At 39.6% G+C, this 27,758-nt stretch overlaps 1 protein-coding gene across 3 annotated transcripts; it reads right to left on the bottom strand.

The window, feature by feature from the left end:
- Positions 1 to 299: 299 nt before the first annotated feature.
- ppp2r5cb (protein phosphatase 2, regulatory subunit B', gamma b) lies at positions 300 to 26,761 on the bottom strand. Of its 3 annotated transcripts, none has more exons than XM_085373265.1 (16): positions 26,689 to 26,761; positions 26,115 to 26,174; positions 22,158 to 22,323; positions 10,310 to 10,509; positions 7,263 to 7,373; positions 7,079 to 7,171; positions 6,363 to 6,493; positions 6,091 to 6,150; positions 4,560 to 4,668; positions 4,022 to 4,075; positions 3,452 to 3,622; positions 3,216 to 3,343; positions 3,002 to 3,103; positions 2,652 to 2,724; positions 2,157 to 2,273; positions 300 to 733 (listed from the first exon to the last, which is right to left on the bottom strand). In XM_085373265.1, exons 1-16 carry the CDS (start codon positions 26,713 to 26,715, stop codon positions 599 to 601), a joined length of 1,737 nt encoding a protein of 578 aa, XP_085229391.1. In that variant the 5' UTR covers positions 26,716 to 26,761; the 3' UTR covers positions 300 to 598. The 3 variants fall into 3 exon arrangements, with proteins under 3 accessions (XP_085229391.1, XP_085229392.1, XP_085229393.1); XM_085373266.1 differs by having other exon boundaries at positions 22,158 to 22,320; XM_085373267.1 differs by lacking the exons at positions 22,158 to 22,323; positions 26,115 to 26,174; positions 26,689 to 26,761 and adding an exon at positions 14,872 to 15,033.
- Positions 26,762 to 27,758: the final 997 nt, after the last annotated feature.

Genomic DNA, 27,758 nt, shown 5'->3' with positions numbered 1-27,758 from the left:
AATATACAGAAAGAACTGACACAGTCTCACCCCACTGTAGATGGCCTCCATTGAAGTTATAGTTGGGGGCTCTTATTATTTGTACAAGCACCTGACGTTGATAAAGAAGAGACGAGAAGAAGACGGCTCATACACACACACACACACACACACCAGAACAGAACACCTGAGAAAAATGACCGGAAGGGGGCAGCACAGCACCCCAAAACACAAGTTGAGCGGACAGGGGGAGGAGGAAAAAAAAAAAAAAAAACAGAAGAAAAGGAGATTATGACAATTTCTTATTTGAAGTTCAGTATACGGCGGGTTGCTGTGGTCATGCAGGACATCCCAGCACCGCAAGCAAGAACCAGGTGAAGGGGTGGGGATCAGTAAGGACCGAGCACCGCTTGTCTCGCAAAGCCGGACCTGGCTTAGATGTGTGGCTTTAGACATTTTCTGTGTCAGGTGGAGCTGGGATCGTTCATTTCTGTGTTGCACTGGGCTGGACTGAGATACCACAGTTCTGTTTTGTTTTGGGGGGTTTTGTGCTGGCCCTCCGTGGGTTTGTGATTCCACTGTGGATGCTGCTGGTTTATGGTAGGTCTGGGATGGTCTCTTAATGGCCATCGTGTGGCGTCAACATTTCCTCTGCTCTTCGGTGCAACTCCAAAGCTGTGACTGTGGAGATGTCTTTGGGGAGCTCAGATTTCCTCCGCATCAACGGGCGTTCTCTGCGCTGGTCTTTTTGGATCTAGACACAGACACAAAGAGGGATCAGTAAAATCAGAACTAATGCATTTACAGCCCCACTTCATGAACCTAAGCTTCTGCACAGAGGCCCGTTTTACAGGCCGAACAAGATTTTAATTCCTGCAATTTGCTTTCCTTTCAAACCTTTTTCTCACTTACATGACAAAACTGATAAGCTATACAATTCAAAACTGTATAATAAAGAAAAATGTGATAGTGCAGCATGGACAAGTCTCTGGCAATATTGTCCTTTAACACTCTTTGTTCATCCCGTCTCTGTTGTTTGGGTTTGGAAGGCAGACAGGATGCTCAAGTGATTTATGTAATCTGTCTCCGTTTCAGCAGCTGGAATAACCATCTTTGCTCAGGAATTACTTGTGGGGCCAAACAGCTGAGTCATAAACCAAGTTCATTTGTGATTCTGAAGAAATATTTTTTTAACCAACAACCTGCAAATTCACTGTATGTGTGCATTTTATGACCACTGTTTCAAAACAATACAAATGTGAAGATGCTGTCTGCAACAGTCCTACACCCACATACTTTACACAAACAGGAGTGTGCAGACAGCTTAGAGGTTCTGTGCTGCTCGGTCGACAGCATTCTTCATTTTAGCATTTGACAGATATTAACAAAAAAACAAAGTGATGACAGGACGCATTAGGAGCTGCATCGATCGCGCAGAATTGGAACATCCGCATTCGTCTTTGTGCTTCTGAAAAGCTGCTGGTGGCAGCGGCAGTTGCACAGTAACCACTACAAAGTCCCCTGATAGTGCTGCTGTTTTCACACGCGCCACACAGATATTTATGGGCCTGAACGTGGTTTTTATTTACAGCACAGCTATCGCTAAAACAGTACAGACACACCAAACTGGACGATTTAGGCAAAGTGACTGGCACACGGCATGAGAAAAATGTCGCTAAGCCTGAGCTGCACAGTTCACAATTTTAAATGTCCTAAAATTGCTTTTGTATTTATGTCAACTAATGAGAGAGGCTCCACAGCATCCTGCAAAATGAGCTGTGATTAGTGGAATTCATTTCATATTATTAGCTTTTTTCACTTCACACATTTTCTTCATTATTAACATTTCTTGTAGTTTTCTGCTGCTTTGAAGCAAAATGAAAGAAAAAAAAAACGGACTGCTGGACTGTGGCTGTGTGGTTCCACTTAACATAACCACATTTATTTGTTTTCAAACAAAAATAAACCTCCATTCCTGGCGCCAAAGTCAGTATCAATAAATAAATTAAAGTGTCCAGATTTCTGCTTTTTATGACCACGTATATGATTTCATTAAGACTGAAATGTAAACAGGTCTCATATTAAAGCGATATTCATCAAAGCTTGTGCACATTTCAGTGAGAACGTGTGGTACCCCTCAGATATAGGCATGCATATTAAATGTTACACACACTGACCTGTGTGGCTTCCTCAACTACTGCTTTCTTTAGCATGTTGACATCGTCTAGCAGTGGCCCATCTGTCTCCATGTCCATCGGACTCCCTGATCCTATTGAGTCCACATACACGACAAACTGCAGCACAGGAAGAGAAAGAAAAGTTAACCACAAAGAATCGCATTATCCAATATACAGGTTTGTGAGAGGTGCTAGCTTTAAGCAGAACTTTTCTCAATGACTTTAATCCTCAGCTTTTGGACATACATTTCCCCACAATCCATCCTGTAACTTTCCATCTGTTGCTTCCACACATACACAAAAGAAAAAAAGAAGAGAAGAAAAACTAGAAACTCTTTTTCCTTTTTTCCCCTCAGTTGGAGTGTTTGTCAAAACACCAACTGATGTTCATCACCAAAACATCAAACCCTGCTTGATTCGCACTGAGATACCCTGCAAACCACTGAGAGGGTTGCAGCACTGTGAGAATTGCTAGGTTACTATTTATTTGCTCACCTGTGGGTTTGCCTTTGCTAGATTCTCAATCTTCACCCATGCTTCTTCTCTCTCTTTCCATTTGGCTTTCTCTCTGACACACACAAACACACACAGAGTCCTAAGAGACTTCTTCAAAACAGAGAAGATTTGCTGAAAGATAAACTCATGTTAAAAAAAAAAAAAGTTATATACCCAAACTCTTTCAAGTTAAGAGATTGTGGTTTTAGTTTGTATCTACTTAGTCATCTTTTCCACTTCTAATGATGTTTAAACAATGTTTTCCATGACGTTTCTAACACTGTAATGAGAACAAGGAAACTGTAGCTTGCGCTGTATAAATGGGTGTGATGTCTCCCTGCATTACTTACTTGCTTTTTTCTGCCCTGAACTGCTGGGTGCAGTCATCAAACAGTTTCTGGTTCATCTCCATAAAGAGCTTCAGAGCATTGTAAATCAACCCATGAATCGTCCTACAGACACAAAAAGGTTACCACAGGTCACTTGCTTTGCTTACGTACTATCCTCATACACTTCATCATAAAGATAAACAGATAAATGGAGGGGGGGGGGGGGGAGCCTCACTTGTTCCAGTGGGTTTTGGAATTGCGGTAAAGGGCCGGGAACATGATGGGGAGGATCTTGGCAGCGTTGTCGCTGATCAGGCTCATGATATACTCATTATTCCAGTAGTACAGCGCTCGCTCTGCTACCTGACAACACAGTTTTTCACAGGGTTACGTGCGTACACAGACAAACAGAATGCACACTGTACGATTAACTAAAACACGCATCAAAATAAACAGGGATGTGGTTCAGACCTGAAAGTGCGGGCTTGACACACATTTGGCCAGCTGTCTGAAGAGGGGTTCCATGACTTTGACGAACTCCGAAGGCTCAATGACATCCAGTATCTCCTCCAGTTCGTTGAGGAACATAACTTCTTTTGGACTGTGGGTCTTTGGCCAATACTTTAACAATGCCATTACCGTCTACGCACACAGACAGGATACCAGGCTTATTAAAGAGGAAGCAGGAATGTTTGGACAGCCGATTTTGGTCAGCTATTAATCTGCTGATGGTGGATTACATGAGCTTACATTACAAAAACTATCAGTAGAAGCAGAAACAGTAGTCAACATATTCATAAAGTAGTTTAGTTGATCTCAGGGCCTTAATGCAAGCACACAAAATCCAAAACACCTTCCAGCAGGTTTGTGAGGACTTGTGAGCGCGTTTATGTTTGCTCCGACCTTACCCACCATAAAACAAACAGAGAATACTGTCTTGAGGAGTTTGAATGACGTATGTCTGAAAAGAGCTTGAAGGTCAATCGATAATAAAAAATAAAAAAAAGCCAAAAAATCAATATCAAAATAAATAAATCTTACCGGTTCTGTAAGGGTGCTATCCTTCTCTAAGAACTGTACCACACAGTAGGCCAGCTGGGAAATAAAAGGGAAAAACAGGAAACGGCATTTGTTTTCATTTTGACAAAATCAGAAGTATCATAAATATTATTGGGAGAGAGATTGCACTCAACAAACTACAGAATCTACATAATAAAGTAACATCAAAGATGGCGGCTGTCCTAAATGTTCTAATCAGGCAAAAAAATGTTGCTGCATTGGCACATGAGCACAGATGTCAGTTTTTGCATGTGTACGCTATTTTTAAACATTAGTTAGGGGTAAAAGGACCAGATTGTTAAGTTGAAATGTGCATTTTTATCTGGTGAACATTGAGAGTTAAAGTTGTGACTAACTCCACATTTTTTATCATTGGATACACGCTTCACTGACAAAATAACTGCTTTGAGGCATTACCTGCATGTCTGCCAAGTGAAAAGACTTTGCTCGAGACATACTTTTGTTACAGCGTTTTGCTTATAGCAGAGGAAGGCAGAGCAAGGCATAAGAAAATTCCTACCTGTGGGTGATACACACTAAGGGACTTGACTTTGTGCAAAGGCAGGAGGACTTTCAGCAGGAATATCTTGTGCTCTTCTTTCAAAGGTAATGCAAATCCATTGATTATGCTGTGAGAAAGACCGTTATTAGAGAAGAAATTACTCCAGTTTACAATAATTCGGCATCTAAATATTAATAAAAGTCTTGAGCCACCACTAATGCTCTTATACATTTCTTCCAAGGAGTCAGCCTGTCATTTTTGAAATGGTCTTGAACAATAGTTCTGCAGGATTTCTGAAGCTCTTTCAAAGACTTTCTTTGGACACTGTTCTTTCACTCATTTTCAGTCCTTGTACTTGAACATTATCAGAGAAATTTTTTTTCAGCACAGACCTACGAACACAAAATAATCTCTCAACTCATGGGATGAACCAGTAATATGTCCATACATAGCAACTTTGCAAATACCATGTGGCCTTTCAGGTGACCCATTATCTGTTTACTGAAGCCTCATTAGAAATGTTCTAATGAAAATGACAAATCACACAAGGACTGGACTGAAATCAGTGGCAACAAGTCTTATGGAGTGATGGCACCGAAATCTGTATCCTCCACAATACAACTCCATCTGGAAAGCATCTGATTGCCAACAGCTTCATTTTTCAATTGCATCCAGAGAAGTGCTTTGAATGTCCTTCAAGAAGCCCAGAGAACTATTTCTGAAGACAACTCAAAGAAATCACAAGAAACCGCAGGCTGTGTTGAAGGATAAAGGTGGCGTTACTAAATATTGACTCTCAAACTTACTAAAACTATGCAAACTCACTTTTTGCCTCATATACTCTATTTCTACTTAAATTTGCAAATGGTATAAATCACTGCACCCTTTAGCCATTATCCTAGCAAACTACAAAGAAAAAAAGAGGTAGCTCAACACTTTTGCACATACTGTGTGTGTGTGTACGTACACACACATATATATACACACATATACACACACAGGGGTGTACATAAGTGGTCCGCAGGTGCACTCTCGCTATCAAAATAAAAGACGCGCACCAGATCAGAAGTTGCAACGCACGTTTGCGTGCATAAGATTTTCTGGAGGAGGACAGACATTTGTTTAGAACTCTTAAAGATGTCGAAGAAGCTCCTTTAAGCAATTACTTTGGTGTTCCTTCACCTCCAAAGAAATGTCAGAGGGAGTCCGCAAAAGAAGCGCATATTCTCGGAGAAGTGGTTGGAGGAGGTGAGTTGGCTTCAAACAAATGATGAACGCACAGAGATGTGGTGCAGAATATGCCATGAAAATCCCACTCTAGTGGACCAAAACAGTGCCTTTAATATGTATGCAAACGCATGTTGAAACTTCTTATCTGGTGCGCATCTTTTATTTTGATAGCAAATGCGCACCTGCGGACCACTTGTGTACGTACACACACACACACACACACACACACACACACACACACACACACAAAAAACAAACCTATATTTTGAGCCCTATACTGCGAACAGCAGCTGCTTTAACAAATCTAAAAGTATCTTACCTGCCTAGTATTTCCAGTAGTTCTGCAATTCCATTATGATGCTCAGTCTCATAAATGAACCTGAAAAAGGGCAAACACACACAAGTTAGCAATAATGTTCCTTTAACCCTCAGGCTTTGTTAAAAATCACCACCCTTTCAGCTTGTTCGTGGCCACAAGTGGCCAGTATAGAGCCCTGAGGGTTAAAGAAAACCAAAAAAAAACCAAAAAAAAAAAAAAACCCATAAACAAAACAAGCACCATTAATGTAGCTATAGAAGACACACACTCACCTATAAAATATGTTATTAATCTGTTTTCTAATGTATGCTCGAAGGCCCAGGAACTTCCCATAGATGCGATGGAGAGTGGTCTTTAAAAAATCTCTTTCTCTGGGGTCTTCACTGTCAAAAAGTTCTAAGAGCTGAAGAAACACACACACACACACACACACAAAAGAAGGTTACTGGGACAATAAAATTAAACGTAACCAAGTACTACATACAATGCTCTTAAGTGGGCATGTTACGGTTTTTATTGTTTTGTCACATTGATACTATTACAGAAATGCAGAAATGCATGCTCATACTAAACATGGCTAAAGCTTCAAACAATGATTTCAGTGTATGTGCAACTAATCTGAAAAAGCCAAAACTTCAGGCCTTAGGCTGCTTTAGTCACTAAACTTCAGACAAGCATTGGCCTCAAATGACGTGTAGGAGAGCAGATATCCTCAATATGTTCTTTCCAGGCATCTGTGCGCACAGTCAAAGCTGTACACGCAGATGCCTCACCCACATGCATAAAGGCAGAGGAGCTAAAACAGCTTGTTTTAGACAGTGCACGAACAGAGGGGCTGGACCAAGCACTGGTATGCGATAAACAAGGATTATTTTGAACTATCAATCATGCAAAGCTTGTCTAGTTAAGAATAAAAATATCAAGGTGGAAATGAGCATCATAGCTCCTCTTTACAGAGAAAGAAGCTGTGCTCTAGCAACATGCTCACCTGCAATACAAACCTCTGGTCAATATACTTTTTGGCTATGTTTGGTTGAAAGTCCGGTGACTCTAAGAACCGCAGGAAGAACTCGTAGACGAGCTGTGGAAGAGGGGCAAAGACTTTAAAACAACAGAAATAGGTGAACAGGCTCTTTCTGACTAAACCATGTATGTGGGTGTGATGCATGTACCTGTAGATGCGGCCACGCAGCTTCTAGAGTGGGTTCATCTTCCTCTGGGTCAAACTCTGCACCCGTGGGGTTGGATGACGGCGGCAATGCCCTAAACATATTCACAGCAAACTGGGAAACAAAAACAGAGGACAGACAATCGGACATGCCAGATAAATATAAACTTGAAAAAGACATTTCCCCCACAGAAATCCAAACCGCTCAAGGAAGCGGTGGCCTCTGCCCTTTTTACTTGCATAAAAACACAATATTTAAAACATCACCATTTCTTTGTTTACGTAGGCTGCCAGTAACCTGTAGTAACAAATAGATCAAATCCATTGGACCATGTACTGTCCAAACTGCCTTTAAAAGACAAGTAAAATATTTCTATCAGCATAAACGTGTTTAAATGTTGCAAAATCCACTTTTTGCCATTTTTTAAAAATTGTCTAGATCCACAAATTATGAGTTGACTACATCCTCTCCTTCCTTTTCCTTCTTGAGCCCTTCGAGGTTAAAACCAACTGAGACGTCAAAACCTGATAAGCACCGCCCCCGGCTGTGAAGGAGACCTGCCTTATTAAATTCAGTATGAGCAGCTGCTGTGGCTAATGTTACCTTTAGGTTTGAGTGTACTCCTACGAGCCACAGTTATGTCAAAATTGGAATGCTGTAATGTAATGAAAATCAGATATTATGAAAAGCAATAAACAAGAACAGAGTGTAGGTTACTGTGTTTCATTTTTAATCAGCCTTTAGATTTGTTTGCTTCTCTCTGTTCTCTGAGCTCGTATCTTCCTCTTTTTAATATTTCATACATTTAACTACGATGAATCTGTGTATCTGTGGACTGACTGTGCTTTGAAATGTATCCATTTTTCATGCTACATCCACAGCACATATTAGGTATACTAGGCAAAACAAGGCAGTGAGCGTTGATTTGGGGATTGGTGTATATTCGTTTCTTCAGATTAAGAGCAGTGCTGTGAAACTGATTCATCACCAAAAATGTGCAATATGGATAAGTTAATATCTGCAAAATACAGCAGACTCTGTAAGGGGCAAAGACGTTAAAATGTTGTGGAAAGAAAGACCAGTGAAGTATTTTGAGATTACATTTTAAATACACATTGTGCAAACATATCAGACTTAAACTGTTTTTTAACAAGTTCAGTGTAATACATCAACTTTGAGGTATTGTTTGTATTAAAGAATTAATAAAAAGGTGGTAGGTGAGTGGATATCAACAGTCTCTTGCGCTAGTTGTCCATACTGGCCTATTTCTGTGACTGTACAGACCCCAGACTGTGAAGAATCTATTTTGCCTCTGAGACGGCGCATTCAGAACTCCTTTGGGATTCCAGTCGATCAGAGGTCAAAACACTCATTCACCATCAGGTTATTATTCCAAGCAGAAATCACTCCTTACTTTCAACAAATAGATCAGGACAACGAAACCACTGTTACAGTGCCATGTAGTGCAAATAATGCCTGTTTAAATAATGATGCTTGAACACTGAGATGTCAAAAATGCTCTGAAATACAGAAACCTTACGGAAGTAAATAATGTGCAAAGTTTTAGCATCAGAATACACTTTATTACCATAAAGGAAAATGTCGTGTCACTCTTTACTTACTTTGATCATAAAAGCCATCAGTGGACTTCAAAGAGCCCTTGTCTTTAAGGGGGTACGGGGACAGGCGCTGCCAGGAGTAAGAGTATATTTTTATGCTGATTTGACAGCTCAGTTGCATTTTCTGCCGCATTGATCAAATAAAGCCCAGGCAAAGGAGGACGGGGGGAAATTTGCACCTTGATCATCTGCAGTTTACCATGTGGCATTGAGGCCGGCCTTTGATTAACATCAAAGGCTTTTTAATTTGGCTTGGGAAAGCAAATCTGGCACCAGGAACACATTGAGACCACGACCTAAGAGGAACACCTCTCCAATCTACAGCAGGAGCTCCAACACAGCTGCACTGGCAACACCCTGATTAAACGAGCAGTTTTCAGACCTACACCATTGAGGGGTACAAACAATTTAGGGTGTGCAATACACGAACAATCTTTAGACGAATTCAAACAAGAGACATGCTGAAGAAAACAAACAGATCACCTGGTTGCATACGAATTATTTAAATGATCTTAAAAGATTTGTGGCAAAAAAAAAAAACTACCAAAATAAAAACTAAAATGGGTCAAGTGAAAACCACAAAATGTTCGTTCCATGCTGCGAAAATGAAACTGAAGAAAACAAATCAGCTTCATCACAAACATGAAAAAAAGAAAGAAAAGGGAATCTACCGGGTGAGATGGCTCTCCGAGGCCATGTGGCTTCCACTGAGCCTTTTTTCACAATTACAACTTACACAATTTTACAGTAAGAGAAGTGACACGTGACATCTCGCTAACACGAAATAAAGCAATTATAAAGGAACAATGCAGAGTTTGTGTAAGTGAATATTTTTAGACCTAAACTACTAAAACATTCCCCAAACCATATTACACATTGCATATTCTATGGGATAAAAAGCTTTATGAGAAATATCATCAGCTATAGAACCACAGCACTAGTACATCACAGGACATTACAGATTTTAATGTTCTATTCTAAATCATTTAAAGCTTTCATTCATGGAAACACTGGTGGCAGAGTTTCCTCACACTTAAACCTGACTTGGGTGGGAGTCCCATGTATCTTGGCAACATACTTTGCATTTTCTTCTAATTTTTTCCTCCATCTCCGACAATGATGTGACCTATTTACAACTGGAAAATTCCCTTACTCTTATTTTGAAAGTTAAGTTGACATAAGATGTAGCCTTTCGAGACAGAAAGTCCACACATACTTTTGCAATATGAGTAACCAAATCGCTTTTTATGCAAGGCTTTACTTTTTTCCAGGAGTTGAGTGATACAAAGTACAAAGATGGCTAACTAAGTTTAGTTAATTATGTTCACTTATACTCTCTACTTATTAAACATTTGCCAGGTCAAAATAAAATAATAAAATAAAAACAACTGGTCCAAGCTTCTCATTTCCACTGTTTACTGTAACACTGACCATGTGAACCACTTCTGGGTAGATCGGTTCGGTGATGACGTTCCTGTTGTGGGTGATGTACTCCACCATCTCGCTCAGCGCGGCTCGTTTCACCTCCTTCCATTTCAGGTCACTCAGTGGGTCTGAGACAAAATCGAAGAGAACGCAGCACTGACGCAACTTCTGGATAAACAGCTTCTCCTGCTCTGCAGGGGGAACATCTGTGAAACAGAGAGAAGAAAGGCTGGAATTAAATTCAAATTCTCTTCACAAAGCAAAATGTCAATGATTTTTAACATTAGAGCAGCAATGATACCGACAGGCTGACTTACTTTTAAATGTTTTGCTAAGCAATCTCTTCATTTTACAACCATATTTTATTTTGCTGTGATCCATCACAAAGGACTTATAATGTTATAGACTGCAAGGCATGTCTCTGAATAACTTTAGGTTTACTGAGCTGTGCTGTGCTTGTTTGAGACAGAACGGTTGCAGCTTTTGTGTGTGCGTTTTCATTTATTTGATAGTTCAGGAAATGCTGGATTTCCTACTGAAAACTCTTGAATAAAAACACCAGATACACATATTTTGTGCTTCTCCAGAGGAAAGAACATTTCGACTTGCTGGCTTTATTCTGGGCACGACTGCATTGTTTCTACAGACTTCACTGGAACTGTGAATTTGTGCACAGCAGCTCAGCTGTTTGCTTGGAGATAAGCATTTTGGTTGATAAAGCAGAATATATCCGGGTGGCACGTCACATGATAGATAATGAAGTTACCAGTGCCCCATGCATCAACTGTGCACAGCAGCTCTCTCTGTGCTGCCAGTGTACCCGGTGATGAAAGCCTGCTGACAGCCAAATAACAAATCACAGCTGCTTAAAGCAATAACCAATCACAGAGTAGAGCAGCCCTGCAGCTGACGTATCCGTGCGCCAACTGTTGTGAAATCCTTTGGTAAAAAATGAAAACTGTTCATCCAAATGATTTCAAACTCAACTCTGCACACACATACACACGTTCCTCTAGTTATTAAAGCAAAAAGCAACCAATTCAACTTAGTGAGGTAATGACTGCTATGTTATCGCCACATCAATGATGCACCCTCTGGGAATGTGGGGCCACACCTACCTGTGTATCATTATTAGCTTGCAATTAAAAAAAATTACATGTTTTTGCAGCCAATGAATTTTGCACAATGAGCTAACCTCCAATCAGTGTCAGTTTAAATGATTTATAACCACTTGACAGCTTCCTTAAAGATATGAATGATTAGAGAAAAGTATGAAAACATTTTTTGTCTGCAATTAAGTAATTAAGTGACAATAACAAAGCTTCTAAACAGAATTATTATATATTAAAATAGATCATAATTTCAATCAACTTTCTGGACTGCTCAGAGGGAACCTGAACAGAGCTTGAAGGGTTTGCACACTCCATACATCATAAGGTGTGCAACAGTGCAAGGTATGAAAGTACGGACGTTTTTATAAACAAGACCTACTCTAAATCTACAGGTAACCATTTTAGCAATTTTAGAAATAGCTATAATGTGTGCTCTCTCCCTTTATCAGCACTCAGGAAGAAGAGCTCTGAATAAAGTGCAACTTACTTTCACCTTTTTTTGACAAAAGTAGAAAGGACGCCATTACTACAAGCAGCCTATATAGCACCAAATAACCCCAGCATTATGCACTCTACTGTGATGGGGCCTTCACTAGGACACAGCTATTTCCCTTTTCTTTACAATGATCAAAACTGTCAGTAGCAGCCTGTAATAAATGACACGAGTCACAGAAAGGAAGCTTCTCCTCTGAATTAGCCTGAGCTCATCCGATTCCCAAGCTCCAGAAAATACCATGAAACCAAGAGAAGTGGATTGGTGCTCATTCATTTTCATCCAACACGGGGATTAGTGTCTTAAAACAGAATGTCACCTTATAAAACCTACCTATGGGGCAGCATTAATCTCTTCATCACAGTCTGTGATTCTTGAGTCTTTCTTTTCTCCCCATTAACAATCTGCATGTGTACCCTACATCACCATGGTGACTGCAGGCAGAGACAGGACTTTGGACCAGGGGGTGACCACTGCTAATCAGAGACGCATGTCTGCTGCTTCTACACTGGAATCAAGAGACCGCTGAATTGCTGATCACATCAGCTATGGCTGAAAAAAGTGTCAGCCAAAGGCATCATGCAAAACATGAATCATGGAGTAAAATAAGTCAGTCAGCACTCCCTGCTACACTCAGTAATCTTACAGATACATTTATAAGCGTCCAGTGGCTTTCTTGAACACTTTGGAATAAAGAGTTAAAACAGCACGGTAATCTGTAATTATATATCTACAGTATTTTCTGTGCAGACCCTGCTTTGCATAAGTTGATACCAGACAAAATGTTAACAGCTGGCACCAATAAAATAGGTCAATTCTAAAAGATTCAGTAATGGAGGCAATGCTCACAGACTAGAACCTCAAATTGCGACTGACAGCACACCTCCACATTAGTCACAGAGGAAACGTTAGCATTTAAAACAGCATGAAACAAAGCTGTCCTATGAGTTCTTTTAGGTAGACTACCCTTTTGAATCAATAATGTATTTGCTTTATAATTCCCCAACACTGTTACAGTGTCAAAGCTTTGTGGTGAAGCTTCCTTACTTTACTGTTGCTTCCTTTCTTATCTAATAGCTCTTTGTTGGCTCTTGTTTTACATTTGTCTGTTTTTATACAAATAGTTATACATGCCATAAGATATTTGGAAAAAACTGGAAGATTTTTGAATTTATATTTAGAAGACTAACTGCCATATTCAAACTACTATCCGCAAACAGGATCCAATTGAGCACAGTAAAAGGTCAAACATCAGCCAAGCTCTTGAGCTTTTGCCACAACATCCATTTTGTATTTCTGGAGCAAGTTTACATAAGAGTGTCTTCCTTTCCAGTGAGGTGCACTAACTGTGAAAGTAAAACTCACGACCACTTTTTGTGTTCATGACTAATATTCAGCTTGCTTCTGCTTAAGTGCGTACAGTGTGTTTAAAAAAATATATATATTAAGCCTTGTTTGGACAGTGAGCACAAATACTTGTCAAAATGATGAACAATCCCCTCTAAATGCATGCAAGTTAATAAAAATATTTATAAGTGTTAAGTTAATATAGTAGCATCTGTTTTACTAGGAAGTCTCAAAATTTTACCCTTAACTCTTTAACGCTTGAAATCCTACAAGGACCCTTTAAGGTCTTTTCTGAATTGAGCTGCTTATAGAACAAAATGACTGGGTGTGCAGATTCGTGAGGGTGGTCTCTGCTTATTCAGCTACCCTTTGAAAAACCCAGAAACTATCATAATGGTCATCAAACAACATCTTTACTGATAAACACTGAGGTGTCAAAACTTGTCATTAAGGGTAGAGGGGAGGTGGTCAAATGTGGTGTTTATAGCGAAAAGAGTAAGATGAATACAGAAAAACGGTTGCTGAGTTATTTGAGGCTTGGTACACCTGCATCAAGTTTTGTTCCTATTACTGTTACAGGCCGACTCATGAGCACCTCGACTCATCAGCCTCTGAGTGCTGAGAGGTCTACCAGCTCCTGTTACACAACAGCAGTAGGGTTTCTGAACAGACCTAAAATATTAAGAGACCTGCTGTGCAACTGCAGACTTCACACACGAGCGTCTCTGCATGGATCAGTGAATAACCTTTACTCATCTAAAAGCTCCAGCATGCATACAGGAAGCCAGCCACGAACACAAATTGCTTCTAAGCACAACTCTTGACTCAGACATTCTGTACTACGGAATATGAAAATAACTGATTAATAAAGTGTCCCTAATGGCAAATGTGGTGCGCTTACCATCTGTCCCTTCAGACACAGGATATCCGAAGGAGGGACCGGTGGCTTTCTGCCATAACTTGCTGTAATTATCACTATGCATATAAATGTCACGAGACCATGTTAACAGCCACATAAGCAACACCATGATACTGACATCACTGTGACAGCAGCAAGCATATGAAATAATTGGCTGCATGTTAAACACACACTGCCACTTCATCTAGAGACAGCTTCCAGCTTCCTTAAGTTTGTCCGAATCAACGTCAACTCAAAAAGAACACTGGAGCTACAACAACATCAAACAACCTTTCTACTTATGTTAGTCACATTGCAACAATACAATGCAGACATATACAAACTAACAACAAGCTTTGACCTCACTTCCTATGACATCAATAGTGTTGATGGGGGAGGGGAGACTCAAAACTACCAATCTTACACCCCCCCCCCCCCCTAAACTAAAGCTAAGCTTTGCAATGTCTTGGCAGAACCCTTCCTTGCTGACATACAAACACAATCACCTCCTTTCTCTTTCAAAAACCCTCGTGCAAACAACACTAAAAAAAACTCTTAAACTCGCCTCCACAACAGTAATGATACATATAATATCAAGCTTTTTTTTTTCTTTTCTTTTTTTTTTTTTTTTTTAAATCACCAGCTGTGGCTGCTTAACACTCAAGCCCACCTCCTCTTTAAACAGACCAGTACACAGCAGCAGATTTCCTATTCTCACCTCTAAAATGCATGAGGGCCACAGGCTGGAAAGGCCCATTGGCGCTCGGTCCATCCAGAACCATCCCGCCGGCAGCTCTAGTACATGCCAACATCAGTGAGCTGAGGCAGGAAACAGGAGAGAAGAGGGTAGCCCAGGCTAAGGCGAGGAGCCAGCCTCCATTTTAGCACGAACACTGAGCAGAAAATGAAGCTCCCCTGCTGCTGGAGGGAACCAGCTAGTTAGTGATGTCATCCCACACAGAAGCAACCTGGTTGGTTAGCTGCAATCACATGGGCGGGCTGTCAGAATAAATAAACATGAGGAAAGAGACTGGCTATTGGAGTGGGGAGAAAAGGGGTGGGCCAGTTACTGTGATTGGGCCAAAAGAACCTACATCTGTCAAGGAGTTTTTAAAGCACAAACAACTCGCCTGAATTCCATTTAACCGGTTCTGAAATAACCACAAATGGAATAATAATACCATGGAATACAAATAACTGTACAACATGTAGGTTGCTTGTAAGAAGCAGAGGACAAAGGAAACCATTTATTTCTCTTTTAGTCTTTAACTCCCAACAACACCCACATGGAAAAGAAATAAGAAAAACTTATAAAAGACTTGCATCAGCTTTAGCTTGCTTCATATAGTGAATCATATAACGCTTATATGATATACTCATGAAAGTGGCCACTTTCTCATTACTTTCATATATTGTTTTAGGAAGTATCCAAAACATGGAAGTTTCATTTATATAATTTTTCAAGGGATCTTATATCTGTTTTCACTCTTATATGCTTTTCATACAAGTTTCACACAAGACAGATACAAACTTTAGAAGATTTATATATATATCTTTTCCATATTGGCAAACCTAAACAAAACAAAATACAACAAGGTGTTCAATGCTTAATGTCACCTTACACTGGTCATCAACTAGTGGACCTTTTTTTAATGTCTGCTGCCATTTCCAGCATGCGTGCCAACTTTGTGCGCGTGTGTCTGTGTTTGCATGACAGATGGCTCTTCAGCAGCACAGCCTGAGCCCAGGTGTATGTGACAAGAGAAACAGGAAGGCAGGAAGTCTCAATGTGAGCAACACAGGATGTGCATATGCAGAAAGCCACATTTTGAATCAGCAGCACTGGGGAACAAAAGCCTGCACTGTAAACCTTTGCGGGCACATTGGTGACACAGACAATTAAAAGCAAGAAATCCATACTCCCAGTCACTGGCGTAGCACTCCCAAATATAGTAACCACTGCACCCTTAGAATACAATAGGGCTCTGTAAAACTCTGCACACAGACAAACACAATCAGAACATACACAGACATTTTTTTTTTTTGTGCATGCCATATGTGTCATCATACTGAAAGTACAGTAAGCACATACAGACAAGGTGTCGAAACAGTGATTCAGCTAAAGTCATAAGCATTCCTATGCACGAAGAATAACCACGCAAATACAGTGTAGATGGGTGTGAATTAAACAGATTTGGACTACAGTCACATATAATCTAATAATTTTTGCTGCATAAGAAAGCCACCGAGGAGAAAAGACTGCACAAAAAGACTTTGCTTACCCCATTAGAATGAACATTTCATAACCGTAGCTGTGTGACAACCCACAAACATTTCTATTAAAATGTGTGTATGGCATACTAGCCTTCGCAATTACTTCTCTTCTGTGAAGGACAAAAAACGACATTATTTTTTTGCACTATGATTGCTGTCATTTCAGTGATTGGCAGCGTTAGCTAAGATTACATAAAACTGGCCGAGCAACTACAGCAAGGCAACAGGGTTGTTTTTTCTATGCAGTTTCTGCATAATGTGCAAAGAAGGAAGACATTGATATACTCTTGACTGCTTAAAAGTAATTAGGGGAATCATTATTTGTGGATAATATTGTCCAGCAGATGTAACTCTATACAGAGGTTTGGTTAAGCTCGGGGCGATCGTGGCTCAAGAGTTGGGAGTTCGCCTTGTAATCGGAAGGTTGGACAGTCTTGGTCGTTGTGTCCTTGGGCGAGACACTTCACCCGTTGCCTACTGGTGGTGGTCAGAGGGCCCGGTGGCGCCAGTGTCGGGAGCCTCACCTCTGTCAGTGCGCCCCAGGGTGGCTGTGGCTAAATGTAGCTTGCCATCACCAGTGTGTGAATGTGTGTGTGAATGGGTGGATGACTGGATATGTAAAGCGCTTTGGGGTCCTTAGGGACTAGTAAAGCGCTATACAAATAGAGGCCATTTACCATTTAAGCTCAAAAAAGAAAAATAGAATACATAAAGTGTTTTGGAAGTTTCACACTTTCAAAAAAAAAAACCAAACAAACAAAAAAACAAACAAACACTGTTTTAGGCCAATGTAATGTTTGTGCAAAATGCATTTTGTGTGGTATTTCATAAAGCACATAATGGTGTCACGGTTCCTCCCTGTGGGTTTGCACTTCTCCGCTGGAGGTGCAGGAGGTGTGGTGTGGTTCGAGTCCGGCTGCTGTTTGTTCTTGCACACTTCTTGTATTGCCACTGTTGCTCCTGCTACACAACCTTGAGCTTGTATACGTGTTTGTCTGCAGGTTAGAGGATGTAAAAAGTCTTACACTAAAGTCAACTGTACAAAATGGGAACAACTACACCCCTAATGGATGTAATACTTAACATCTAGTTTAGTTGGTCCTAATATATACGATAATGGAGCACTTCATCAGCAGGAACTAATCTGGGCATATAAAGGGCTCTTTCTTGCCATTTTGTACCTTAGGCATAGTGCATCCATGACCATGAGAAGAAAATACTGGATTACTCATTACAAATGCTACTTTGGCACATGCATTCACCAAACTCGAGCTTTCTGCTGTGTCTGTGCTATTTTTTAAATGCGAAGAAACTTGTGAGATTGCTATAACACAAGCATGGTTTCAGAGCTTTTTCTAAACGTATCATTGATATCAGCAGCACTGCCTAAAATACACAACGAAGTGGTTCATTCACAGGTCTGCTGATCTTCAATGTCACGGTCCTCTGTAAACGCTTAAGGCTCAGATCTATTTGGAGAAACAGACTGATCGACGCAGCTGAGGACACAGGCTCTTTCAACAGTGGCTGAACTTAGGCAGCTTCCAATGATAGGGACATCTTTATCAAGATCCAACCTATTTTTTCTTCTTCTCGTAACGCAAAGATGAATCACAAAGCGATGATACATGCTGATCTCTATTAGTCACATTAGAAGCAGATATATTAAGAAACAAAGCCCAGATTTGTTCAATGTGCCACTAAAAATGTTGCACAAGTGGAAAACACCTGTGGCTGATGACTGCAAGATAAACACGCTTGGAGATCGCATTTAATGTTGCAGCTTAAACCTGGTAACTTGAGGAATGTGTTATTATAATATGTACAACAGTTTAAAAGCTTAAAACGTTTTTCAAAGTTCAAAAACAAGTTTTAGACCTGCAGATATAGTAAACGTGTGTGAATTAATTAAATACCATTTTCAATATTTACTATTCTTCCAAACAAAAGACCACCAATTCAGATACAGTGTCATGTTTTTTAGTAGGATCCTGTCATTTCTGAATGTTGCTGATGCATAAATGAAATATTCACTGCTTAAATATAGCAATGTGTCTGATTCTCTGACTTCTAGCTACAAAACCCTTCTAGAAGCAATGCTGAAAAGTCCAATCGTGCAAAACCAGTGCACAGCTTGAGCAGTTTTAACACCATGATCACTGCCAGTGACTTTTTTTGTATTTTTATTCATATGAAATGTCTGACCCGGGAAGTTTCTGTCATGAGTTGTAGGGGCCTTTTTCTGCTCCCACATGTATTCAAAGTTAAAGACGTTTCTCTGACATGACATGACAAATAGTGATTTAACGTTAAGATTACTTCCTGGAAGCTTTAGAATGTAACTAAAAGACAACCACAGTAAAAGCAACATTTCGATTCATAAAAATAAAAACTGACTGACGTACACTTTAGTAGTTTGACTTAGACCTGTGTTTTCTGCTAACAGTCATTGACACCTACTAAACAACTGTATTACAGGTAGCAATAACAGAACTAAACACACAACTTATTTAGTTTTAACATCTTCACGTTTGCTGTCATTATCCTGTCTCCCTAGTGCTAGGCTGAAAAAATGCTTAAAAAAAAAAAACATAACTGCTGACCATATAACTTCTGTCATCTTTACTGTTTATCCCTCAAAATGAAGATGACTGTACACTGAAGAAGTCAAACATAACTAGCTGTTGGCACACAGTGTGACACCAAAAAAAAAAAAATAGTCAGAACTGTCAGAAGCACTGCAGCTTATTAGACTTGGGACAGCCCACTGTCTCCAGCTGTCCCTGCTCCGTGCTTCGTCATTTGTGTCCATTGTGTCTTTGACTAGTGCTGAAGCCCGTGTACCGTTCTCACTGATAAGATTCATTTCAGACAATTAATAATTTACAATGAACTACGCTCATTCAACAGGAGAAACACAACAACGGGAGAAACATAACAATTTGTGACGCATAAACTAAATCCAAACTACTTTGAATACTAGTAGCTACATGTTTATAAAAGAGCAGAAATGTCCCAACTTAACCTGTGACAATAAAAATAATATTTTAGTACCCACCAGAATCTGCCGTGACATAGGCATTTAGCCTCGTCACTATCTGTAACATTTTACTCTACACAATTTCTCTCTCATCCAACTGTTTACTCAATAAAACATATCTCAGAGTTAGCACGAACTACTGTTCACAGACTAATAAACATTCTCGGTCATTATGATTTCATTATGTTGTTTTTGTAAGGCTTTTCCTGGTGTCCTTCTGTTTAAGTGTTTTATTTTCCTTATGTTTTCTTTTTTACATTGTGTACAATGTTTGCATATCTGCGGTCTGCCGACTGTTAGTTATATCCATTAAAGTGCCCCTTAAAACAGTTTCAACTTATAAAGGAACATGGGAAAGTTTTGCATTGCCATTAAGCATAGTCTCATTAAAAAGGTAAGGACTGCAAATTTCATACACTATGTTAACTGTACCCTCAATTTAAAAAAAAAAAAAAAAAAAAAATCAGATTAAAAAGTATTATCTGTTTTTAAACTTTGGTTACAAGTAGATATACTCATGTCCTTCAACATCACCTCTCATATTTGACACTCTAGCCACAAGGTGGCACCAAACCCTGTGAGACCAAGGCTCCATGAAGGAGAGCTCCTGCTTTAAAAGAGAACCCATACAGAGGGAGCAACTGTTGTTGTTCTGTGCTTTTTGGCACATGTATATAACACTTGCAATGAGACAAAGAAAGACGAATTAATCTCCTGTTTACTTGCCTCAGTCAGACAGATCTCCAGCTGAACATTATGCCAAACACAAAAAAAACAAGTTTGGATTTGTGTATTTTGTCTTATAAAATCTACACACAAAAAAAAAAACGGCAGCTCACCACATCGGGTTTCAACAGAAACCAAACTATCGTCCAAACAAATGCAAAAATTTGAACCATACAGTCAAAGAAAGCACACACGAATCTGGAAGTTCATGGGAAAGGCCTGCTTCTGGTCAGGGTTTTTAAGTCTCGCCTCAACTTTGCGGCTCTGCGGGACAGGCTCACGGACATGTGTTTCCATCAGGAGGTGGTGAACATGCCTGGAATGAAAACAGGCCAAGCGAGGAGCCTGTTTGGACAGGACTAAGTGATAACATCTACTTGGCCACTGTGGGATAATATTTTGCAGAATGTTATCAAAGCTCTCATTGGGGTGTGGGAAGTGAGCAGGCTGTATCAGAAATGAAGTTAAGCCTATTGGTTTCCTCACACGTTACAAAGGTAACGGCTAGCTAAGATAAAGACACAATCATTTTTTTATGGCAGAGCATAAAGACACAATGAACAATAAATGGCCTGTTATCATGTTGCCACCTTAGGAAATCCAACTTTGCTCTACATGCCAAGGTTTCCATAGACAGAAATAACATTCGTAAATTCTCCTTGAAGAACGCTGCCTTTGCTCTACTGTGAGCTTACAAGCCTCCCACCGATGACGAAAAACAAAAACAAAAGCACTCTTTTCTGCACACACGGCATCAGTGCCAGAACGTCCACAATATCTTTTACCAAATACAGAAACTTTTGAGCAAGTAACCCAACGAGACTGCATTCACCACCATTCGGGGTTACATCAGTTCCATAAACTTTACACTGCTGTTGCATCAACTGTAAATAATCTAACAATCCAGGAAATATCTGTCCTTGAAAGGAGATGGATAATTCTCCCTACCCACTCTGAAAGTGTCGGGCACATTTCCAATGTCCCAACTTTGTTTCACTTACTAAACAGAATAGTCATCTGGGGACCACTAAAATACCCTTTTCCTACGAGATTCTTATTTTTCCTGAGTCTGAATATTTAGAAAGAAACAGAAACAGTATAACCAATTCCTGTTGTGCCATTGCCACTATCAGTTATAAAATTGTTTTTGAAGTTTAATTACATGATTATTTAACAGCCAACAATGTCAATATAACTGTCTGTAAAGCATACCACTATGTTAGGTAACTATAATTAAAGTACTGAGAAATTATGCGTGCAGTCATCCATGTATACACAGGACAATGCTGACAATATGCATTTATTGTGTCGCAGCAGTGTTTGCTCGTTGCTCTTGGATCTGGCACTGAACTTGGACACTAAATATCCATATACATCTGTAAAGTTCACGAGGAAAGACAGGAGGAGGAATAGTAATAGCTGGCAGACATGTCTTATCTGCTCACTGGCAACATTCGGAAACACAAGGGCCGTGGAATTAAAGCTTTATCTCTGGATTATCACTAAATATAGATGCTTGGGTTAAATCCAGAGCAAAATCCATGCCATGCATGTCCTCTGTTTGTTTCCACATATTGCATAATGTCATGTTCAGCCTGGTATTAAAATGGGGGTGATGCAGCAAGGGATGCTCATGGGAACTTCTGTGGGGAAGGAGTGACTAAATAATTGAGTACGTGCTTGTTAGTACATATTTCTGTGAGGTGTGCACTTATCTAGATCTGCATTTGAGACATTTCTTACATATTAAACATACACAGGCAGACCAGGTAGTTTTCTCCACCTGCCAAATTTGGTTGATTTGATTTTTGAATTCTGTGCAAAACCCTGAAGCGTGAAAACATTACCTCAACTCCGTTCTCTATGAATATATAACAAATGCAAATTCTACCAAATCGAGCGCACTCTGTAGTTCATTATGTGATTACATAAAATGGATTTCAGACTGTCACACAGGTGAATACCTTTAAAAGCAGGAAGTTTCTGCAGTTCCCTGTTGTTGCTCAAGCTGAAGCGAGAGGAGCTCTGCCTCTTGTCCTTTTTGACAGGTGTCTGGGAACCTGGCTGCTTCCCCTTTAGTAGCTGAGTTGTTGGAGGAACACTATTGCTAGCCTTCCTGTTAGAGCTCTGCTGAAACAAGAGAAAACACACATTAGTTACACGGACATAAGAGCAAAGACACACTAAAAAAAAAAGATGCAGGTATAAAATATGGGCGAATGAACCTCTGCAGAAATCTAATAAAAATGTGTGCATGCAGCCACCAGCCAAGGAGCACAACTGGTACTTTTAATTATATACACTGAGTTGCCATCCACTTGACAAAATGCTCATTAAAAAAAAACAAACCCGTTTACCAAATGTACAATTACTCTTTACAATAGTGCATCATCCTGATGTGGGATCACCTGAAAGCAGCAAGTTCAACTGATCCAGCCTTCCTACTAGGATCCATTTATCAGTGTGGACCTGATGACACAGAGCTTAATTCACCTGATGCAGCTGTGGAGTCTGAGTCACAAGAGATTTATCAAATTCGCTTAAGACCCAGACAAAGTTGGCCACAGTCTGAGCCACACTACAAGACAGACAATCAGTCTGTGCCACTAGAAAGCTGTTGTGTGAAGTGGAAAATGCCGCTGTGCTGACTTCTGCTATGAACTCGATTACATATTAATGTACTGGAAAGATCTGAATTAACTCATGTAAGTATATTAGGCCAAAGTAGAAACATCTGTCATCTATGGTTCTTCTCATTTAATGCTTCAAATTTTCATTTGTCAGTTATGGTTGCTGACAACAAGCCAAATGAAAGTTACATATATATTACATAACAGCCTTTACAGTTATGCATTTCTGGTTGACAGAGCATATGGGAAAAAAGGAAGGGTGGGGGCAGTGACAACAGCTTGCAGCCCAGCGATTTTAATTTGACACAGGTTGGTGCACTAGCAGATCTAATACATGGCTGCTGACACGCAAGTCTAATGCTGGCAGAGCCTGAAAAAATAAATAAATATATATATATATATATATATATATATATATATATATTTATTTCAGTAGGTCGGCAAGGATGACTAATATATGTAATTGTTAGCCAGCTGTTAGCCAGCTGTTATTAAAGGACAGGTTTTAAAATAGAACAGATAAGGCCTTTATTGTAATTGTAAATGTACAACGCAAATGTGGAAAATAATAGGGATTATATTAAACTGGTAACTACATAAAGCTCTGAAATAGATATAAAGCTTAATGAAATTATCTGCTAACTGACAAGTGTGGATTTTATAACTCAATAAACTGGACTGTGTATATAACACAAGGCAATAAAATAGTGTGTTTCCCACAGATTTAGCTTGTACAGTCATGGCCTAAAGTTTTCATTTCATGTTTTTATAATATGGTAAAAACATAATCATAGGCATTTGATAAGCTTTTGTTGTCAGTGTGACATGCTGGATGTCAGCTTCGGGGCTAAGTCCAGAAGCTCATAAAAATGAATCTGATCTCTTGGCACAATAACTCTGAACCAGTGTGAATGACTACTGTAAAAACTCAAGTTGCATATTGTATACAATACAAAATTTGTGCCATGACTATAATCTGTGTGTATGTGTGCCTTTGTGGTTTATATGCAAATTGGACACGGGGGGATCTCTTGAAAGGATGAAAAGAAAAATATGTAAATGTTAAAATGAGTCAAGTGTACTTGGGCAGACTTCAAAAGACCTTGCCACCTAAACTCAGTCCATCTGTGGTGACACCGGAATACAGCCTGGTTGAGAACATTGTAATCTGTGCAAGAGCAGGACTACCTTTTGCTTTCTAGGCAGCACAAACAGCTGCCAGCTCTCATTCCACACGCGACATAACTGCATTCAAATGCTTGCCTTCCTTTAAAAAAAATTAAAAAGCCTCTAGTTGTTTGAGGAATGAAGGAAGTCAGATCTTCCTTATCTTCCTTTTCTCTGCTCAGTGTGGGTAGCTCCTCCCCACAAACACACAATAAAACAGCAGAAAAGAAAATGTAGTCAGATCATAAATGACAACTGAACAAAGTAATGACTCTCACACTGAGCTTGAAGTGAACTTTTGCACATATAGGGAAACATTAAACATTGTTTAAACTATGCTATCTTCCTGGTGCCACAGAATTTCCTCATATTTTATTTTATTTTTTACAAGCAGTGTATGACTGTGCAGCACAACAAAGCAATGATTCACATGAGATGCCAGTAATGCAGATGGACAAACTCAATGTTGAACAATTTTGTTATGAGGGCCAAAGATAAATTTCCCCAGATGCGTCCTAATCCAGATGTAAGCAAAAAGGTTTTATAGCAAGTCACAACACATCACTCCTCAAAGGAATTTTATTACTGAAAATCATAGATCAATGCATTAGCAGCAAGTGGTTTATGAATAGCAATAGCTATCCTACTTAAGAAAAATCACAAGGCAGCAGTTTCATGAATGTTGAATAAAATTTGTGTTTTGAAGTAAAGCTCTCTGCTTAAAGCCGCTGTATGACAGGTCAACCATGTAATTATGGGTGAAATATTGATGAACTCAGACATGCCCTAAACTGGTGTTAACGACACATTTAGCAACAGGGTATCAACATCAAAAAGAGAGCAGCTCGAGTCACATGAAGTCACTCACCGGTCCACTAAAGATCCAAGGCTATGCGGCTATGAGATTATGATTTTAAAGTTCAGTCATTATCATCATCCCATTTTACTAGTTTTATTAGTACAGGGAGGTCAAATGTAAGGCCAGCAGACCAGAATGAGCATGGCAAAGACTCCAATCCTGCACGCCAGACAGCTTTAGAAAATATGAAAGAGTTCATAGATTCCTATTGATTAATCACTCCCTACTCCCATTCATACTCCTACAAAGCCATTAAGTAAGAGATAAACAATTAAATGACAGAAAGTTCATGTTTTTCCAATATTACAGTAAGTCCACAGTTGTGATGGACTGAGATTTTCAAATTGAGATGGCCAACACAAGTAGTCCATACTCCCATATTTCACTATGGTGTTCATGTGACTCACATCCATCATTAGTTAGCTCGCTACAGCAAATTTGGTCACAAAGAAGAATTTTCCCCTGATGAGTTCAAAGAATCATGAGACCTAAAACAGAATAAGCTTTTCTTGTTCCACTCCACAGGAGGCTTCCTGTCCTTTTGCATGAGTACTTGCTGTCAAGTGAAAAATATACAATTTCTGCACAAGTATATAACATAGGCATCCTGGTTTGTGGAGGCCTTTGTGATGCATTTAAGTATTCTGAATCGGCACTTCAGGAGCAACATTATAAATTGTAATCTGCAAAACACTGAATTGATAACAAGACAATAAACTAGATATACACAATAAAACTTAAGCTTTATCGTGTCCCTCTTCATTTTTTTTAAATTGAAAAAATAAGTTCAGCATGTACGTTCATTTGTATTGCAACCACAATCACTAATACTGGAGACCACTATCATGCAGTAATAATCCAATTATAATGTAATACTCCTCTTGCAAAGCTGGTGTCACTAAATTCCATTTAATTTTAAATGACTTGGAGGTAATTACATCAAGTTGAAAAGGTTATCCCAACCCTTGCGGTCTCTGTTTGATCTGTGATGAGTCTAGGGTGTGTTGGGTTTTTTTAACTGCTTGTTTAGCTTTTAATATATCATTTACAAGTTTCTATTTCCTCTATCTAATCTAATGTTATATATCGCTTTGTGTTTAGGGTCTTTGGTAATGTATATGCTCATTCTATTTGAGTTGTTCTCTTGGGCAGGGGACTATCACAAACGAGATCTGACATCTCAAAAGTCCCAATTTGAGGGTTAAATACATTTTAAATAAAAATAAAGTTATGTGTTCTTAGAGTGGTTTTCCTTGTTAGCATACCTCATGTTCTGAATTCTCCTGTCCTCCACTCTTCCCCACTTTGCCAGACTTGGGAGACTCCTGCAAAAACATTTTCAATCAAAAGATTATAAACTTGATTTAATTAAATGAAGTTTATATTGGTTGACAACATCAGGTGAATGCAATTGGTGAATGCCGCCTTGCACAAATCCAAGCTAAATATAGCACGCCTGCCCACCCAGTCTCGCACTCCTGTTTAACCACACTGTAAAGTCTGCTGTTAGCTAGCTCACGTTACACGACCCGAGGTTTCAGCTTCTAAAAGTCCTTAAATTTACACCAAAATAACACACACGTGCAATGTAAGTATCACTTTAAGATAAGGGTGCTCTATTTACATAACACTGCACAACGTGCCAAGTGCTAACATGACGGCAGGATAGGGCTAGCAGGTAATGATTGCAGGCTGGCTAACGTTTGTGTGATGGGACACTGCGCTGGTAGCAAAATGTCGTATTATACACCCGGCACGTTATCAATAAATTCAATGAAATGTAACTCGTGCAAAGTTTGTTCACTATGGACACGGCCTGCTAGCTTTTGTCTAACTCACCTTATCTTTTTTCGTTTTATTCGGCATTGTACAAGCGTAACCGCCCTTGCTCCCCTCACGGATACTCCACAACCAAAACCTTGACAACTCTCAGGACAGCACACTGCAAGGCGGTTCAGTCTGCCCTTACGCTGTGATTGGCTGTTTTCAGTCAGCTGACTCTGGCGCGTCACGCTAACGATGGCCAGTGTAAAGGCACCGAGAGCGCACCCTGCCGGTGACAGGACAGCAACACATAGGATTACAGGCTCCCGATACTTTGGATTACAGCCATCGACAGCATACTTCCTATGGTCATTCCATGGAAAATCAATCAGTGCCTCCCACATGACCCCCTCATAATGAGTTGGCAGTGTATATATATATATTTTTTTATTACAGATACATGTTCAGGTACAGTTTTTATTTTACTTATTCCTTTTCATTCAATTTTTCGTCTAAAATCTTTGAGCATCCCAATCCTGGCACATACCATAGTTTCAGGAGCGAATCTGCTAAAAACTCGTCTCCATAGTTGTGTTTCCTTAATGTTTCTCCCAGTGTTTTTGGCTCTTGTTCTTCTAATGTGTTTGAATATGTAGAATTATCTTTAATAAGTGATTTTATCCAAACTGTGAAGCAATTTGTAACTAGGTTTAAAAAATCCTATATAAATAAAGTTGTTATTATTATAGTAGTAGTAGCAGTAGAAGTAGTAGTATTATATACTGCAGAATTTTGGGTAGACTCGGATGGTGAAAACAAATTATAACATTTTATACCAGGCTGAACCATCTTCGTTATGTGTCAAAATAATTTTCCTTTATAGTTATATTTTTGGCTAAATATATTCACGCACCTGTAAAACCAGTGGTAAATGGCCCGTATTTGTATAGCGCTTTATTTAGTCCCTACGGACCTCAAAGCGCTTTACACTACATTCAGTCGTTCATACACTGGTGTGTGGCAAGCTACACAGCTGCCCTGGGGCGCACTGACAGAGGTGAGGCTCCGCCACCTACCTTCTTCTTTCAGCTGGTTGAGACCCCTACTAGGCCGGAGCTTTCTAGAATATTTGAACAGCTTGGTAG

This window comes from Diplotaxodon limnothrissa, linkage group LG15 (genome assembly GCF_057381915.1).
Source record: "Diplotaxodon limnothrissa isolate DT_005_m linkage group LG15, D_limnothrissa_male_GT1.1, whole genome shotgun sequence".
NCBI classification, from domain to species: Eukaryota; Metazoa; Chordata; class Actinopteri; order Cichliformes; family Cichlidae; genus Diplotaxodon; species Diplotaxodon limnothrissa.
The sequence above is the reverse complement of the archived record's forward strand: the minus strand, read 5'-3'. Positions and strand labels throughout refer to the sequence as shown.

Coding starts and splice junctions, on each gene's coding strand:
- ppp2r5cb (XM_085373265.1), bottom strand. CDS start 26,715: ATGCCGAATAAAACGAAAAAAGATAAG. Junction 26,175..26,688: donor ATAAAACGAAAAAAGATAAG/GTGAGTTAGACA, acceptor ATGTTTTTGCAG/GAGTCTCCCAAGTCTGGCAA. Junction 10,510..22,157: donor GAAACTTCCTGCTTTTAAAG/GTATTCACCTGT, acceptor TCTGTTTCACAG/ATGTTCCCCCTGCAGAGCAG.